The sequence below is a fragment of the Uranotaenia lowii genome, chromosome 3 (genome assembly GCF_029784155.1).
Source record: "Uranotaenia lowii strain MFRU-FL chromosome 3, ASM2978415v1, whole genome shotgun sequence".
Classification (NCBI taxonomy): Eukaryota; Metazoa; Arthropoda; class Insecta; order Diptera; family Culicidae; genus Uranotaenia; species Uranotaenia lowii.
The window spans coordinates 119,714,586-119,729,554 of NC_073693.1; the positions used below are offsets into that span (position 1 = coordinate 119,714,586).

Sequence of the window (14,969 nt, forward strand, 5' to 3'; positions counted from 1 at the left end):
AATCAACAAATCCATCATTTGTCTGGAAAATATTACAGGTTTCAACTATTCTAGCATGGAAAAAGCGGCCAAAAACCGCTTCAGAATTATTCGCGCATTCTGAGTAACCATGACTCAGTTGTCGCGAAAAGGGCTGTTAGTCAGTTCTGAGTAAAAGCCGTTTAGTCAGAACTGAGTAGGTGCGGTTTTGGCGACAACTGAGTAGCCGTCACTCTGAACTGAGTAGCTGAAAGTTAGCGAGTACCAGCACTAATTTTTTCCATTAGGTTGTTTGATTGCTTGAGTAAGCGAATCAAAGAATTGTGTAGCAGAACTGGCGTGCGTGCCGGCGGCATGTATCGAACAAAGTTAAAAACCAAACCAATTAAGTAAAATCAATTGAGGAAGATGATGGGAGGAATAAAGATGGATGCCGAGAAACCAGCAACACCGGGTGTATGAAAGTGTTTAGTGTCTCTCTACGGAAAGAGGGAATCTTTGGAATGCGAAGAAGTTCAGGCGCTCCGTTAAAGGGGGATAGAAGGGCAATCACCCACGCACTAAATCAACGGAGTCTGTTGGTTACGCTGTACGCCCCGTCAATACATGGGTTAAAACAAAAAAAGAAAAATGCAAATGTTTTGTGTGTCAACGCGGCAACTGTGAAATGAATTATTGATGATGATGGTGTATCGGAAAAGAAGTTGAGTGCAATAGTGGTATTGGTGTAAAGTTTACCCACTTTAGCAACACAATCAAACAAGCAGGATGAAGAAATGGCGCTATGCAGTGCATTTTGTTGGTACGGAAGGATGATCGAAAACCAGCACGAGGTCTGAGGCTATGCATTGAACAACCCGGGACTTTGGTGAGATCAATCCATTATTCAATTTCTGTTTTTTTTATTTCGTGGAAGACCTGTAGGGGAACTGATATTTTGTGGTCTCGAAAAACGATTTTTTTGTACCTGTGTATAATTTTCGTTATCGCATCTGTCCTATTCCACCCATTCGGGGTAGCATTGGTATCAGTATTCAGTATCATTTCTTTCCGATATGACACACCCACCACTAAACATGTGACACAGTTTTATGGGACGAATGAACTTTAATTATGTAGTGGTACGTGGTCTCAAGCATGAACTCTACTTCACTTATTTTATTAAGGTAGTTCATTTTTATCCATGTAAATCATTTTTACTAAGAAATTGAAGCTGCTGAATATTGTTTCTTTTACTTAATTCCTGTTATCATTATCAGATATCTATATTTATTATTTATCTTACTGCATTACACTAATTAGGAATTCATTCGGATGCATCTATGGCTGATGGCAGGCGGGGCGATAAGCGTCGCTTTGCATTTTGCGCTTCAATAAGAAGCATTGGTATGACACTACATAAATACATACATACATGTGGTAAGTAACAGTGTGGTAGCGTTCGGCTGATAAAGAATAACCCGAAGAGTGTTTCCTGGCGAATGCAATTCTCTGTGATCGACAATTTTTAGATAAGTATGGAACAAAAAATGGTAAGGTTATTGTAATATTCTGTGGTAATATTTTTTTCTCAAATTGATCATTTACTATATATTAAATACGAGTCAATTTTGTATTGGACGGTTCAAGGTACCAATCAATATAATCAACGATTATATTGAATTCATATCTGGATTTGTCAGAACATACAACATTGAAAGTCTAATCATAATCCAATGTCCCATTTGGCCATTAGGTTGTGATTGGGCGGGGCTTATTGATGAAGAAAGTAACCTCGGAATGTGCAGCTAGGTCTCTGTCATTCTGAAATGGGTTAATGGAATCTCAATAGAGCTAACACCTCCAGCACCCGCAATTGAAAAATATTAATCAAATGGATTAATATTGCTTCTCTTGCATAACACACCTGCCAGCTCAGGGGGTCGTTGGATGGAACACACACACACACACACATGCCGAGAAACCAGCAACACCACATGGGCTGGTGGTGACCAAAGTAAGAGAAGAGAGAAAAATTTTTTTGCTGATTAAACGTTTACTTGTGGGCTGAATAGAAGGCCGTTCAAATCTGTAATGGAACTTCAATAATAACTTAGTTTCAATAATAACTTAAATTTTGGGCTGAATAGAACGAACTTCAGCACATTGATTATGCTGATTAAGCTGTGTTCGACCTTTTAAACGACACTTTTGGTTGCTTGGGTGATTTAAATGATCATAAAAACTTATTTTCCAGTGCTCAAAAATTATAATATTTTCGTCACTTGAGAGCCGAGTTGGTTTTTCAAAAATATTTCTGTAAAAGTGATAAGGAGACTAATCCTCATCAAAATTTATTTAAGAAAATACTTTTGTAGAAAAGTGGAGAGTTCTTTATGCCCTTATCTCCCCTAGATTAACAATTATATTTTAGTTTCTTCGTGTTTTACATTTTTCGTTGTTCGTGGACTTACAAAATTTCCACAAAAAATGCAAATATAATAGTCTTCCATTCAAGCTTTCATGCAATTTTTGAGTTCAAGTGCTTGTATACAATGTTGCATTTTCTACTGCTTTGTACTCAAACTTTCTCGTATTGTTTCAAATTAGAACAACTTTAGGGTGATAGGCGCGCAATAACAACAGTCAACTACCCCGACCAAGGTTGCCGAAAAAAAAATTCTGTGTTTTGGCGAAAAAAATATCTGATTCTCTGCGATTTTACCCAAAACTTCTGTGATGGTTTTCTGTGGCGCTATTTCTTAAAGTTAAAAAACTCCAACCCCGGAATTTGCTTAAATCGGCCTTTATATACGTTTCGTCGTCCACCACATATTTTGTCAGCATCTTATCGTAGAGCTTCCGTGCCCGAGTTTTAGCCTTCGATTGTTGACGCTCATCGCGGTTTGGAAAGTTCTGTACCTTGTATGTTCGTAGTCCAACTCTTTTTTTGCATTCTGGAAATAGCTCTGCGACATGCCGATTTTTTAGCCAAATCACGGCTTGAGACGATTTGCTTGAATCATCCGCTTTACCTTTCCCTCCGTCTTTTTGTTCTCTGACCCCGGTTTTCTTCCAGCTCCTTTGCCGTGGTCCAACGTGGGCTAACCGCTTCAACATTCTGGAGACGGTTGAATGGTGAATGTTCAATCTTTTCCTAACTGCCGGTGCGACAGATCAGGAAATTCCAGGTGTTTAGAAAGAATTCATTCTCTCGACTCGCGTTGGTTCACCTCCATTTTCGTTGAATCGAAAAACACGACTTCGAGTTAGACAGCATGTAAACAATACACATCAATGAGAAAGTGTGCAAAATTTAACCCAATGGTTAAATAGTTATGTCCTGTTGAATGTGTCGTAATAATTTCGTGTTGGTCCTTGATATCTCGCATGCAGGGTTGCCAACATTTTTTCTCCAAATTCAGGGACATAAAATTAAAAATCAGGATCCATGGTTTAACGGAAATTTCGATTGAAGTAAGGAAGGTGTTTTTTGGATATCAATCCACAGTTGACCTCCACTCATGTCTTTAATGCAGTTCCGTGCAATTCATTTCCATCATATTCACAAAAATTAGGGAAAATAAAGCTTATTTCCAAAAATCAGAAAAAAAAGATTACCGACAGGACTTTAACTCGCAATCTAATTTGTGTGATTGGCTAACGAGCCGTTGTACTGAAGCGGTGATCAAATTCTGCAGAAAACACTTTCATCATTAAATTAAGGTCATTGGGTCACCTCTAAGTGAAGTATACTCGCGGCAAGCGATAAAAAGAGAAATCTCGTATTTGGACCGAAATGTGTTAAAATACTCATAATCCAGTGCAAAGTCGAATTCAGGTGTTGGAATTGTCTTTGAATGAGCGTCATAAATTCTGTCTTTCGTATTGTAAAAATCTTAAGATGCCAAAATGTGATAAATTACAACAACTTTCCAATTTATTTTTTTTCTAAATTTTTCTCCTGTGACTGGAACACCTTTAGGGGATAATTGATTGAAAAGTACGGGATTTCAACAATTTTTACTTTTTTGCATTTTCTTTTAAAAAAATTGAAACAATATTTACATATTTGAAATTGAACCGTTACTCCAATCATGAGTTCTCAATATGTCAACGTCATTGGCAGCGATGGAAATGAAATGAATATGATGCGATAAAGGTTTTATCCTGAACTGTACACTTCGCGATCTGTACAAGTAACGAACAAACTTGGTTCCTCTCAATCCATAACAAAATGTTGGTACGGTTGTCACTCGGAGATAACGAATACATTGTTAGACAACATATAGCTCTGACAAGTGAGTAACTTTCTTTGCTCGATGTGTACTCAAATCGCAAGCTGAAATGCTGCACGGAGAATGAGTGTCGATAACATTTTTGACTTGTGACAGTCGAAGATTCTGTTGGTCCTCTGACTGTCGGAATGACATTTTTGAATTTTTGATTCCGTGACTGTCACGGAAAAATTTAAAAAATGTCATGATGCGACACATGAATAAAAAGCTCTTGACCTGTACATGATGCGAATTGATAGGAAAAGTGGTTCGGGGCCATCTGGTCCTGGCCACAGCCAATCTGGCCGGTTCCGGAATCCGAAAAATCAAAATGATCAGATTTTAACTTGCGACACATGAATAGAAAGCTTTTGATCTGTACGTGATGGGAATTGATAGGAAAAGTGGTTCAGGGCCATCTGGTCCTGGCCACGGCCAATCTGGCCGGTCCCGGAATCCGGAAAATCAAAATAATCAGATTTTAACTTGCGACACATCAATTGAAAGCTCTTGACCTGTACATGATGGGAATTGATAAAAAAAGTGGTTCGGGGCCATCTGGTCCTGGCCACGGCCAATCTGGCCGGTCCCGGAATCCGGAAACTCAAAATAATCAGATTTTAACTTGCGACACATCAATTGAAAGCTTTTGACCTGTACATGATGGGAATTTATAAAAAAAAGTGGTTCGGGGCCATCTGGTCCTGGCCACGGCCAATCTGGCCAGTTCCGGAATCCGAAAAATCAAAATGATCAGATTTTAACTTGCGACACATCAATTGAAAGCTCTTGACCTGTACATGATGGGAATTGATAGAAAAAGTGGTTCGGGGCCATCTGGTCCTGGCCACGGCCAATCTGGCCGGTCCCGGAATCCGGAAAATCAAAATAATCAGATTTTAACTTGCGACACATCAATTGAAAGCTTTTGACCTGTACATGATGGGAATTTATAAAAAAATGTGGTTCGGGGCCATCTGGTCCTGGCCACGGCCAATCTGGCCAGTTTCGGAATCCGAAAAATCAGATCCGAATGTCGCAAGTTAAAATCTGTTCATTTTGATTTTTCGGATTCCGGAACCGGCCTGATTGGCCGTGGCCAGGACCAGATGGCCCCGAACCACTTTTCCTATCAATTCTCATCATTTGCAGGGCAAAAGCTTTCAATTGATGTGTCGCAAGTTAAAATTTGATCGTTCTGGTTTTCGGATTCCGGAACTGGTCTATCAATTCCCATCATTTGCAGGGCAAAAGCTTTCAATTCATGTGTCGCAAGTTAAAATCTGTTCATTTTAATTTTTCGGATTCCGGAACCGGCTAGATTGGCCGTGGCCAGGACCAGATGGCTCCGAACCACATTTTCTATCAATTCCCATCATTTGCAGGGCAAAAGCTTTCAATTGATGTGTCGCAAGTTAAAATCTGATCGTTCTGGTTTTCGGATTCCGGAACTGGCCAGATTGGCCGTGGCCAGGAGCAGATGGCCCCGAACCACTTTTCCTATCAATTCCCATTATGTACAGGTCAAAAGCTTTCTAATCATGTGTCGCAAGTTAAAATCTGTTCATTTTGATTTTTCGGATTCCGGAACCGGCCAGATTGGCCGTGGCCAGGACCAGATGGCTCCGAACCACTTCTCCCATCAATTCCCATCATGTACAGGGCAAGAGCTTTCTATTCATGTGTCGCAAGTTAAAATCTGGTCATTTTGACAGTCGTTTTCGTACTGATGAATGTCGCTCTAGGCATCCCTGCTTATAAGAAAGAAAATCATGATCTTTGACGAAATGATTATGATAGGATCGCTTCTGTTCGTCAGATGTACATTTTCCGATAAACTCTTTATACCCAGTTGTGCACTTTGAGATCCACATCTTGTGGTCAGCGCACACTACAAGAGAAATATGGTAAGAAGGAGAGCGTAAAGTCTGAATCAACACGGATAGTATTTAGATGGTGCTATTTTGAGATACTCGTAACTCGTTTCTCACAGAGGTCTGTTTGCAATTGTGAGAGGAGTATGTGAGTGTCGTCGACAGGCAACGATGTCAATGCATCGTAGACGTGGTTTGTATGTATTCAATTATCGCTAGAAGCGATTTTTTTCCATCGCTGGTCATTGGCATAAGATGTGTCAGTTGGAAAGCAAGAAACAGTTTCTCGTTTCCAATTTCCTTTTCCCTTCTAAGACAATACTGGCAAACCCCCAGCCAAACGCCAGAAAATCGGTACTGTTCATGTTTTCTAGACTATGACAATTAGGTAGTACACTGATTAAGCTGTCGGATTGGCATGATAAAGGTAACAGTTGTTGTTAGTTCGATTCTCACTACGGCATTTTTTTCTTGTTTCTGGCATGAATTATCCAATAGGATGTAAATTTCATCCTATCAAGCATATTTTCTTTAGAATTTATATTTCATCGACTTTGAATAACGTAGAATAAATTATTAATACTCAATCTTCTAATATATATAGATGAGTTGGACTATATATGTTTGTTTGTTTGTATGCACCTTATACAAATCCACACCGCTTAACCGATCAGCCTGAAATTTGGTACAGTGATGTATTTGGACCAGGGTTAGGTTTTGGTAATAGTTTTGATCCCCTCCCAATTAAGAAAAGAGACCCTCCCATACATCTTTCGGTTTTATTCACACGAATCAAAAGTCATGGCACCCATTTTTCAAAACCGATTTTTTCCCTTTGGCGGGGTTGTTTTCACCATCACCATGAGCCGGGCATTAGAATCGGCCATCCATAGTTCAGGTGTACAGGACAGCAAATCAAAGCTTGCTAATGGTTAAAAATTTGATAGCGAGGTTTTTGGCGGGCTTTTTTTCGTCTACTGTTCGTAGCACAGGGCACATGCACGTGGTTTTTAGATGAAATAATAAGTCTACTTTTGGGATAAAAAAAATACTAATCGCCTGTTAGACCAAGCCCACCGCAAGTTGCTATTTCGGTCGGTATTTTAGAGGTTTTGATTGGTTGCGTTTTTATCTACTTGCTTATTTTCGCACCCATTGCATTGTTGCGATCCAGGTTGGTACCTATTCGTGTTTGTTTATTTTCTGATAGCGACTACCGGCTGCGTTGCTACCGGGTTGCTACATAAACGCATCCTGTAACAACCTACTGCTCGAATGCTATTTCTCGAATCAAGTTAGCAACTGTTGGTGCGATGATGGGTTGATAGATATGTTGCTGAATGTACTCGATTCGAGGTTTAGCAACCATTGGTGGGCCTGGTCTTAGGAATATATTGATTAGAACAGTAGTTTTCAAAGTGGTCCCAACCGCCGCTGGGGGACGTAGAGAGTCAACAAGAATATGCAGTGTGTGAAGTGAGGGTGCAATGATTCAATGATACAACCTTCATTATGAATTGACTTCTTCAGTTGAATAAATATTTGGAATGAAAACTAATGTTCCAGCTTTTAGGAACCAACCATTTTTATATTTTTGGAATTCCCCATAGGGAAAGAAACTAAATTAAGGATTGTGAGTTGAAGGCTGCCATCATGCTTTGATTACCGCGTGGGAATTTATTCAAAAAACAGGTTAGAAAAAGTTGAAACCAAATCCAACGCGTAAAACTTTTAAGTATTTAATTCAATCTAAAATTGTTACTTCATAAAATTCAATTTCAACGGTCACTTTGTAAATTTTGAGTTATTGTTAATCATCAATGTGTTCAATTCTATCATACAATTATGAGAAAACTAGAGCCTTTAGTAATGCAAATTCAAATGAATGATTTCTAAGGATTTTTACATCGATCGATCAAGTGCACTCTGCATGATAATTAATGGAATAGTTGTGTCAAAAAATAAAAAAATTGAAATATAACTCTAATAAATTTTTCATAATATTATAAAATGGGTGATTTCGGTTCCGAAGTGATGTGTTTTTTGATAACTCAAAAAACTTTTAATGGCACTTTACACATCAACCAATTTAACTTGAATACACTACTCTACGAGAGATCATTCATTTTGAAAAGTGGGATGATCTTCAAAAGAGGTCGTGTACATATGAGGCCCTCGGAGCCAAAGGGGTATAAGTGCATAAAAGCTTATTTCGAGAAAACACGCTGTTTTTTGCCATTTTCTATATATTTTTCGAGAATTCGTATTTTTCTTTCAAATGTAAAAGTATGTGAAATTTTTTTAAAAAATGCGAAAAAATCACCAAACGTAGTTTGAAATATGAAGAATCGTTTGGCAGCATTAACTCAAAATTGATCATTTTGTCACTTATACCCCTTGGCTCTTAGGGTCTCATATGTTAACAAGCCTAAGTTATTGGATTTTCATTAGATAACACATGGACAAGATGAGTAATACATTGTTATCATTTGAAGATTTTATAAAAAAACTAAATCTATTCAAGCTTCCCACAAAATAACGGGTTGATAATGTTTAACCCAAAATCCGGGCAATAGCCGAGCAAATTTGGTCAATACATCGTAATTATACAGTAAAAATCAAGAAGAAAATATTTTGGATATTTTTTTCACCTAACACATCAGCGGATGTATTTTAGATTTTCAAAACAAGTCAGAATATAACTTGCCATGAAAAATTTCCTTTTTGAACGTTAAAAAGGAAAATTGTAAAAATTCAATTTAATTTTATGCTATATTTTACAAATAAAGTGAATTAATCCGGGCTTTTTCTAACGATATCCGGGCAACCGAGCAACCGGCAAAAACCGGGCAACCGGCAATCTGGAAACCTTAGTGTAAAATGATGTTCGTGATTCGATGAATAGGCATTAAAAGGATTTTTTTTAAACCTAATAAATATTATTTTTTCAATAATATGAAAACCATAAACTTTGTTTAAATTCCAATCAAAACTTCGAAAAGGCTAACAAAACTTACAAAGCTTACATGGCCAAACATGGTTAAATTTGTTAAAATGACGAATAAAAAACTTTAAAAATTTCGAAAAGTCAAATCAATTTTGATTTATATTTTATATGAACCCGAGCAAGGCCGGGTAAATCAGCTAGTATTGTCTAAAGATCATGTTTGAGTCGTTACAAGCTTTCCAAAGCTATAAATTTTGTAGAAATCGGTACGTTTAGCGTTAAGTAAGCCTTCATTTACCTGCGTTATTTTTCGAAATTTTCCTGCTCAATTTAGTCATAAATCTCATGGCTCATTAGCTCAAGTTAGGCGGAGCATAAAAATCGCACTTACACACAACAGTGTTTCCGTTCTCAATGTTCCACGAAAATGAAAGTTTCAACTCAGAAACGACAAAATTTACATCCGAAGGTCACGCTTGCAATCCTTAAGCTTCCCCGGGTGAAACCCATTTATGGTGCCGCATTCCATTTCTTCCAGCCTTTTTAGGACTCTTTTTGTCGTTTTTTGTTCACTCGTTCGACATGCAAGAACGAAACCCGAAAAACAGCACGAGGCGTCCTAATTAAACGCGCATATAATAAGCGGCCCAAGAAACATCAACCCGGTCGGCGGCCCTGGAGAAGAAAAACCACAAATCATTAAAATTTCATATGGATCATCTTTCCAGGCAAGCAGCCACCCACCCACACATCTTTTCATGATGGCGGTTAACTTTCGTTCGTTTCTTTCGGCTTTCCGGGAAAATCAGTCAAAGGCAGCAGCAGCAACCCGGTCGTTTGGTCTGAGGAAATGCGGAAGAAGGACAAACCGGGGTTATAGGGCACACTTTCCACCGGTTTCCACGCCAAGCGAAACGTGTCTAATTTGGCTGCTCTTTACGGTTCTTATCATTTTTAATTGTTTACGCCAGTGCTCTTGGATTTTCCTCCGGTGAGCAAACACGTATCGGATCCCTGAACACTAACTCTGAGTTGGTACAGCTTCCAGTAGGGATGCACAGGCACACACACACCACATGTGGATTCTCGGGGTCTTCTCGGGGCATGACATAGCGGACGATTTACTTTCAACCCCTTTGGATCACTTCAAAGTAAAATGGGAACCACCCGATCGCCGTATAAAAGGTGCAGAGCCATATTTTCACTGCTGACGATGAGGCGGAATTCGACCGAATTAATGGGCAGTTTGAGAAGACGCCACGTGGGAAACTGCAGAAGGTAATTTCACCGTAACGTGGAAACATTCTCGTTTTGCTGGAGGCAGCTGGATGCGTGTGGCTTCAATTAATAACATGGTTTACGTACAAGTAAAAGTATGTATGTTGAAATGACATGATTCATATTTTTTCTTTTAATAGAGAAAATAACTTATTCCTACAAAAAAATCTTATAAGCTGTATCAACTTTAGAATGTGTTTTTTTCACACTCAGAGTTTACGACTTCATTTAGCTTATCTACTTGTAACGGGAAGATATTCTCTGAATCAAAGTCTTTAACATTCCCTATATAAATACGATTTTTTTGTAAAGACAATAGAACCTCAAATCACATTTTGTATGTCACCTGAGACCATTCCGCACACCATGTCGTAACCCCTTATTTCTTCAGTTTACAGATGGTAACAGTTCGGTTTTGATAAGTAGAAGAACTCTCCCAAAAGTCAATTGGTATGTCGTTAACAATCTTCTTTTTTCAAGAACTTCAGTCCATTTTATTGACTGTTTGTTAACCTACTTTAAAGCAATGATCGGTTCACTTTCTTTCGTAACTTTCATACTGTTTTACCATTTTTAAACCTTGACCACTGATAAGCTTTGGCCTCCAGCTTAATCATGTTTTATGTCTCTCGTGAACAGCATTCACGAAGTGAGAGATTTCGAGTAAAAAGCGTGCTATTCCGATTTAAAGGTTTTTTAAAGGACATAGTCCCTTATTGGTGGCTTGAGACCACGCCCACTTGGATATTCCTTCCGTCACACGAAAAAAGTCGCAGTCATCGAAACGGTCGGTCATGTAGCTGTTATGTCTTTGTTTCATTATGCGTTTGTCGTTCCGAACGAATGTTACTCGAAAAAGTCGAATGACAATCGGAAAGAATGTCACAATTTGCTTAAAGATCGGGACGGTTATGGAAAAAAAAAATGGTATGACCATCCGTGGGAAGTCGGCGATAGCTTGAATGACATTCTTTTTTGGAAATGTTACGGCGACATTGACATTTTTTTTGTTGATCCATTCTTTTTTTCTATTTCTGCGATAGCTGATTTGGGCCCCCGGAGGGTATCACTGTAAAAATAATTATAGTATTCAAGAAAAAAGTGAGTATTGTTCTACATAAGGATTATTTATCGACTGGAATCAAATCGGCTGAACAAGCGAAAAAGATGAGTTAATAAAAAGTTATCAAAACAAACATATATACCAAATATTATTATCGGATTATCTATTGTTTATGAAAACAAATTGTGTTTGCATTGAGATTGGTCAATCAGCGGTCAAAATCACGGAAAAAATGAATAATAAAAAGTTTTCAAAACTAACATATACACTACATATTAATATCCGATTATCTATTGATTATTAAAAAAATATGTTTGCGATAGAATTAGTCAATCAACGGACAAAATCATGAAAAAAATGAAACCCTGAAGTTGTTCAAATAAGTTTCGACGACACGGTAGCGATCAAATGCAATAAGTGGTAGATTTTTTTTATGTTTCACTTTTATTTCATTTCGTTTCGTTTCGGTTACAAGCCACAATCTCTGAAGAAAACAACTAATGATATAGAAAAATCGTTTGAAAATAAATCATTTTCCGTAAGAGCGATGGACATCATTACTCGGCAAAAGTCAGAGAACGATAGAGAACGAGAAATGGTGAACTTGCAATAACTCACCGATAAACGACGAATGGAAAATTTCCATTTCTTTGTGTGCAAAACAAGCTTTTCTCGACGGCTTAATCGCGATCCCGGAGGCTGTACACGACGATGCTGACGAAGTTTGACTGCGTGGTAATGGACGACGAAACCTACGTCAAAGCCGACTACAAGCAGATTCCGGGACAGGAGTTTTATGCGGCAAAAGGAAGGGGATATTTTCAAGCACATGAAACTGTCAAAGTTCGCGAAGAAATATCTGGTTTGGCAAGCCATCTGTACCTGTGGCTTGAAAAGCAGCATTTTCATAGCTGCCGGGACTGTCAACCAAGAAATTTACGTGAAAGAGTGTTTGAATAAACGTCTGCTGCCTTTCCTGAAGAAACACGGTTGTTCCGTACTGTTTTGGCTGGATTTAGCACGGTAAAAAGGCCATGGAGTGATACGTCGCCAACAACGTGCAGGTGGTTCCCAAGGACAAGAACCCTCCCAACACGCCAGAGCTCCGCCCAATTGAGAAATACTGGGCTATTGTCAAGCGGAACCTAAAGAAAACAAAAAAAAACTGCTGAGGACGAGCAGCAGTTCAAGGCAAACTGGCTTTCTGCGGCGAAGAAGGTGGACAAGGTGGCTGTACAAAATCTGATGGTAGGGGTTAAGCGTAAGGCCCGGCAATTCGAACTTGGAAAAGCGGAAACGTAACTGAATGTTTTTCCTGAATTTTATACTAATTAAACATGAAAAAGAAATTTGATTTGATTTTTTAAATAAACGATTTCACCGATTTCACCGATTTTCACGCGTTTTCCCTTGACCAAATTTTGACCGTATCACCCTTTATTTGCTAGCCTCCTCATGCTCCTGCTACGATATTATTGCTTTGACCGAAACCTGGATGAATGATAGAACCCTGTCTAGTCAAGTCTTCAGCTCAGACTACACTGTGTTTCGTTGTGACAGAGGTCCCAACAACAGCACGAAATCCACAGGTGGCGGAGTTCTGATTGCTATCCGATCCACTCTTTCATCCATCCCCATCTACGACGAATCATGGAACGATAAAGAATTCGTATGAAACCACATTGATCGAGGCACAAAAAACTCTGCGTTGGGGTTGTGTATCTGCCTCCTGATCGTACTAGAAATGCATCATTTGCTGATTCCTTTTTCAGCGGCCTTTCTAAATTGTGTTCTCTCACGCTTCCTGAAGACGACATCGTTATCATCGAAGACTTCAACCTACCAGGACTTAAGTGGATTCCCTTGCAAGGCATTTTTTTGTTTGCTGATCCAACTAGATCTTCGTTTTCGGTGCCTTCCATCACGATTCTCGACTCTCTAAGCACGGCAATTCTTCGCCAGATCAACAGCATCGAGAATGAAAATGGTCGCATGCTCAATCTCTGCTCCATCAACGACGGACCCCAATTGGCTACGATTGAATACGCTCCTACGCCCTTGCCTTGCTCAACGTTGTTCCTCATCACCCTGCTCTGCTGCTTTCATTCGATATCCCTGGAGCTGTTGCCCACATCGAAAAACCTAGTCAGTTCTATCTCGACTTCAAGAACGCCGATTTCGTCGCTGTTTCACAAACGCTCGACGCTATCGACTTTGAATCTGAACTGGAATCTTCAGATCCAAACACTGCAGCTATGAAATTTTCCCATATCATCAATTACTTCATCGATCGTCACGTACCGAAACGCTCATCAGTTTCTAACCTAACCTAACCTAACCTAACCTAACCTTGAGTAACGAAAGAACTGCGACAAATGTAAACGCTTACTCAGCTTACAAAAAGCTATGCTCACGCTGCTACCAGAGCTACTTAATTCGGATACAGCGTGGTTTCAAAAAAAAACCCCAAATCATTTTGGCAGTACATCAAGGGCCAGCGGAAAGAATCCGGCCTACCGCCCTCCATTTTCCAGGATGATAATTTAGCGACCTTGGAACCTGATATTTGTAATCTCTTCGCTGACAAATTCCGTAGTGTATTTGACTCAAACTCAATATCCTCGGACCAAGTTACCAGTGCGGCTTGTAACGTCCCTCATTTGAACACATGGCTAAACCAAATTGTTGTAGACGATGATATTATTTTGAAAGCGACCGCTAAGCCGAAACACAGCCTTTCCGCAGGACCAGATGGCATATCAGCTACTTTCTTGAAGCGATATATATCACGCTGATACCTCTCAAAATAATCTTCCAAGTTTCACTCGATGAGTCTACGTTCCCATCCATATGGAAAGAGGCCTACATGTTTCCGGTGCACAAAAAAAAGGGACAAACGAAATGTGAACAACTATCGTGGCACTTCTGCCTTTTGCTTGTGCGATTGCCAAATTGTTCGAGCTGGTTGTATTGGAACCCATTTTTTCGTATTGCAAGCCTTATTTTTCAAACGAACAACATGGATTTACGCCTAAGCGCTCCATGACTACAAACCTGTTGACATTCACGTCTACTTTGTAAAATAGTTTTCCATGGGATCTCAAACCGATGTCATCTACACTGACATGTCAGCTGCTTTCGTCAAGGTGAACCATGACATAGCCATCGCCAAACTCGATCGTACTGGTATCAGCGGGTCTTTACAGGAATGGTTCTGCAGCTACCTGGTTGGACGAAAACTCATTGCCGGATAGTAAACGAGAGTTATTTGTCATAGTCCGGAGTGCCTCAGATCTTGGCGTGATTCTTGACGCACGGTTGAATTTCAAGATTCACTCTAACTACATCCTCGACAAAGCCTCCAGATGTCTGGGTCTTCTTTTCTGCATGACGAAAGACTTCAAGGATGTCTACTGCTTGAAGAGTCTTTATTGTAGCTTGGTTCGATCGACCCTTGAATATGCCTCGGCTGTTTGGTGCCCATCTTATCAAAACGGCTCAGAGCGTATTGAGGCCATCCTACGGCGTTTATTGCGATACGCTCTCCGATAACTCAACTGGCACGACCCGTT

General features: G+C 39.4%; 1 protein-coding gene across 1 annotated transcript in view; it reads left to right on the plus strand.

Moving 5' to 3' along the window:
- The window catches only part of LOC129752557 (uncharacterized), a 35,143-nt gene extending 20,492 nt beyond the window's left edge, over window positions 1-14,651 (plus strand). The window contains exons 3-4 of the mRNA XM_055748331.1: window positions 13,360-13,542; window positions 14,484-14,651. Of these exons, the coding sequence (XP_055604306.1) occupies window positions 13,360-13,542; window positions 14,484-14,651 (351 nt within the window). The remainder of the gene's footprint in view (window positions 1-13,359; window positions 13,543-14,483) is intronic.
- Window positions 14,652-14,969: the final 318 nt, after the last annotated feature.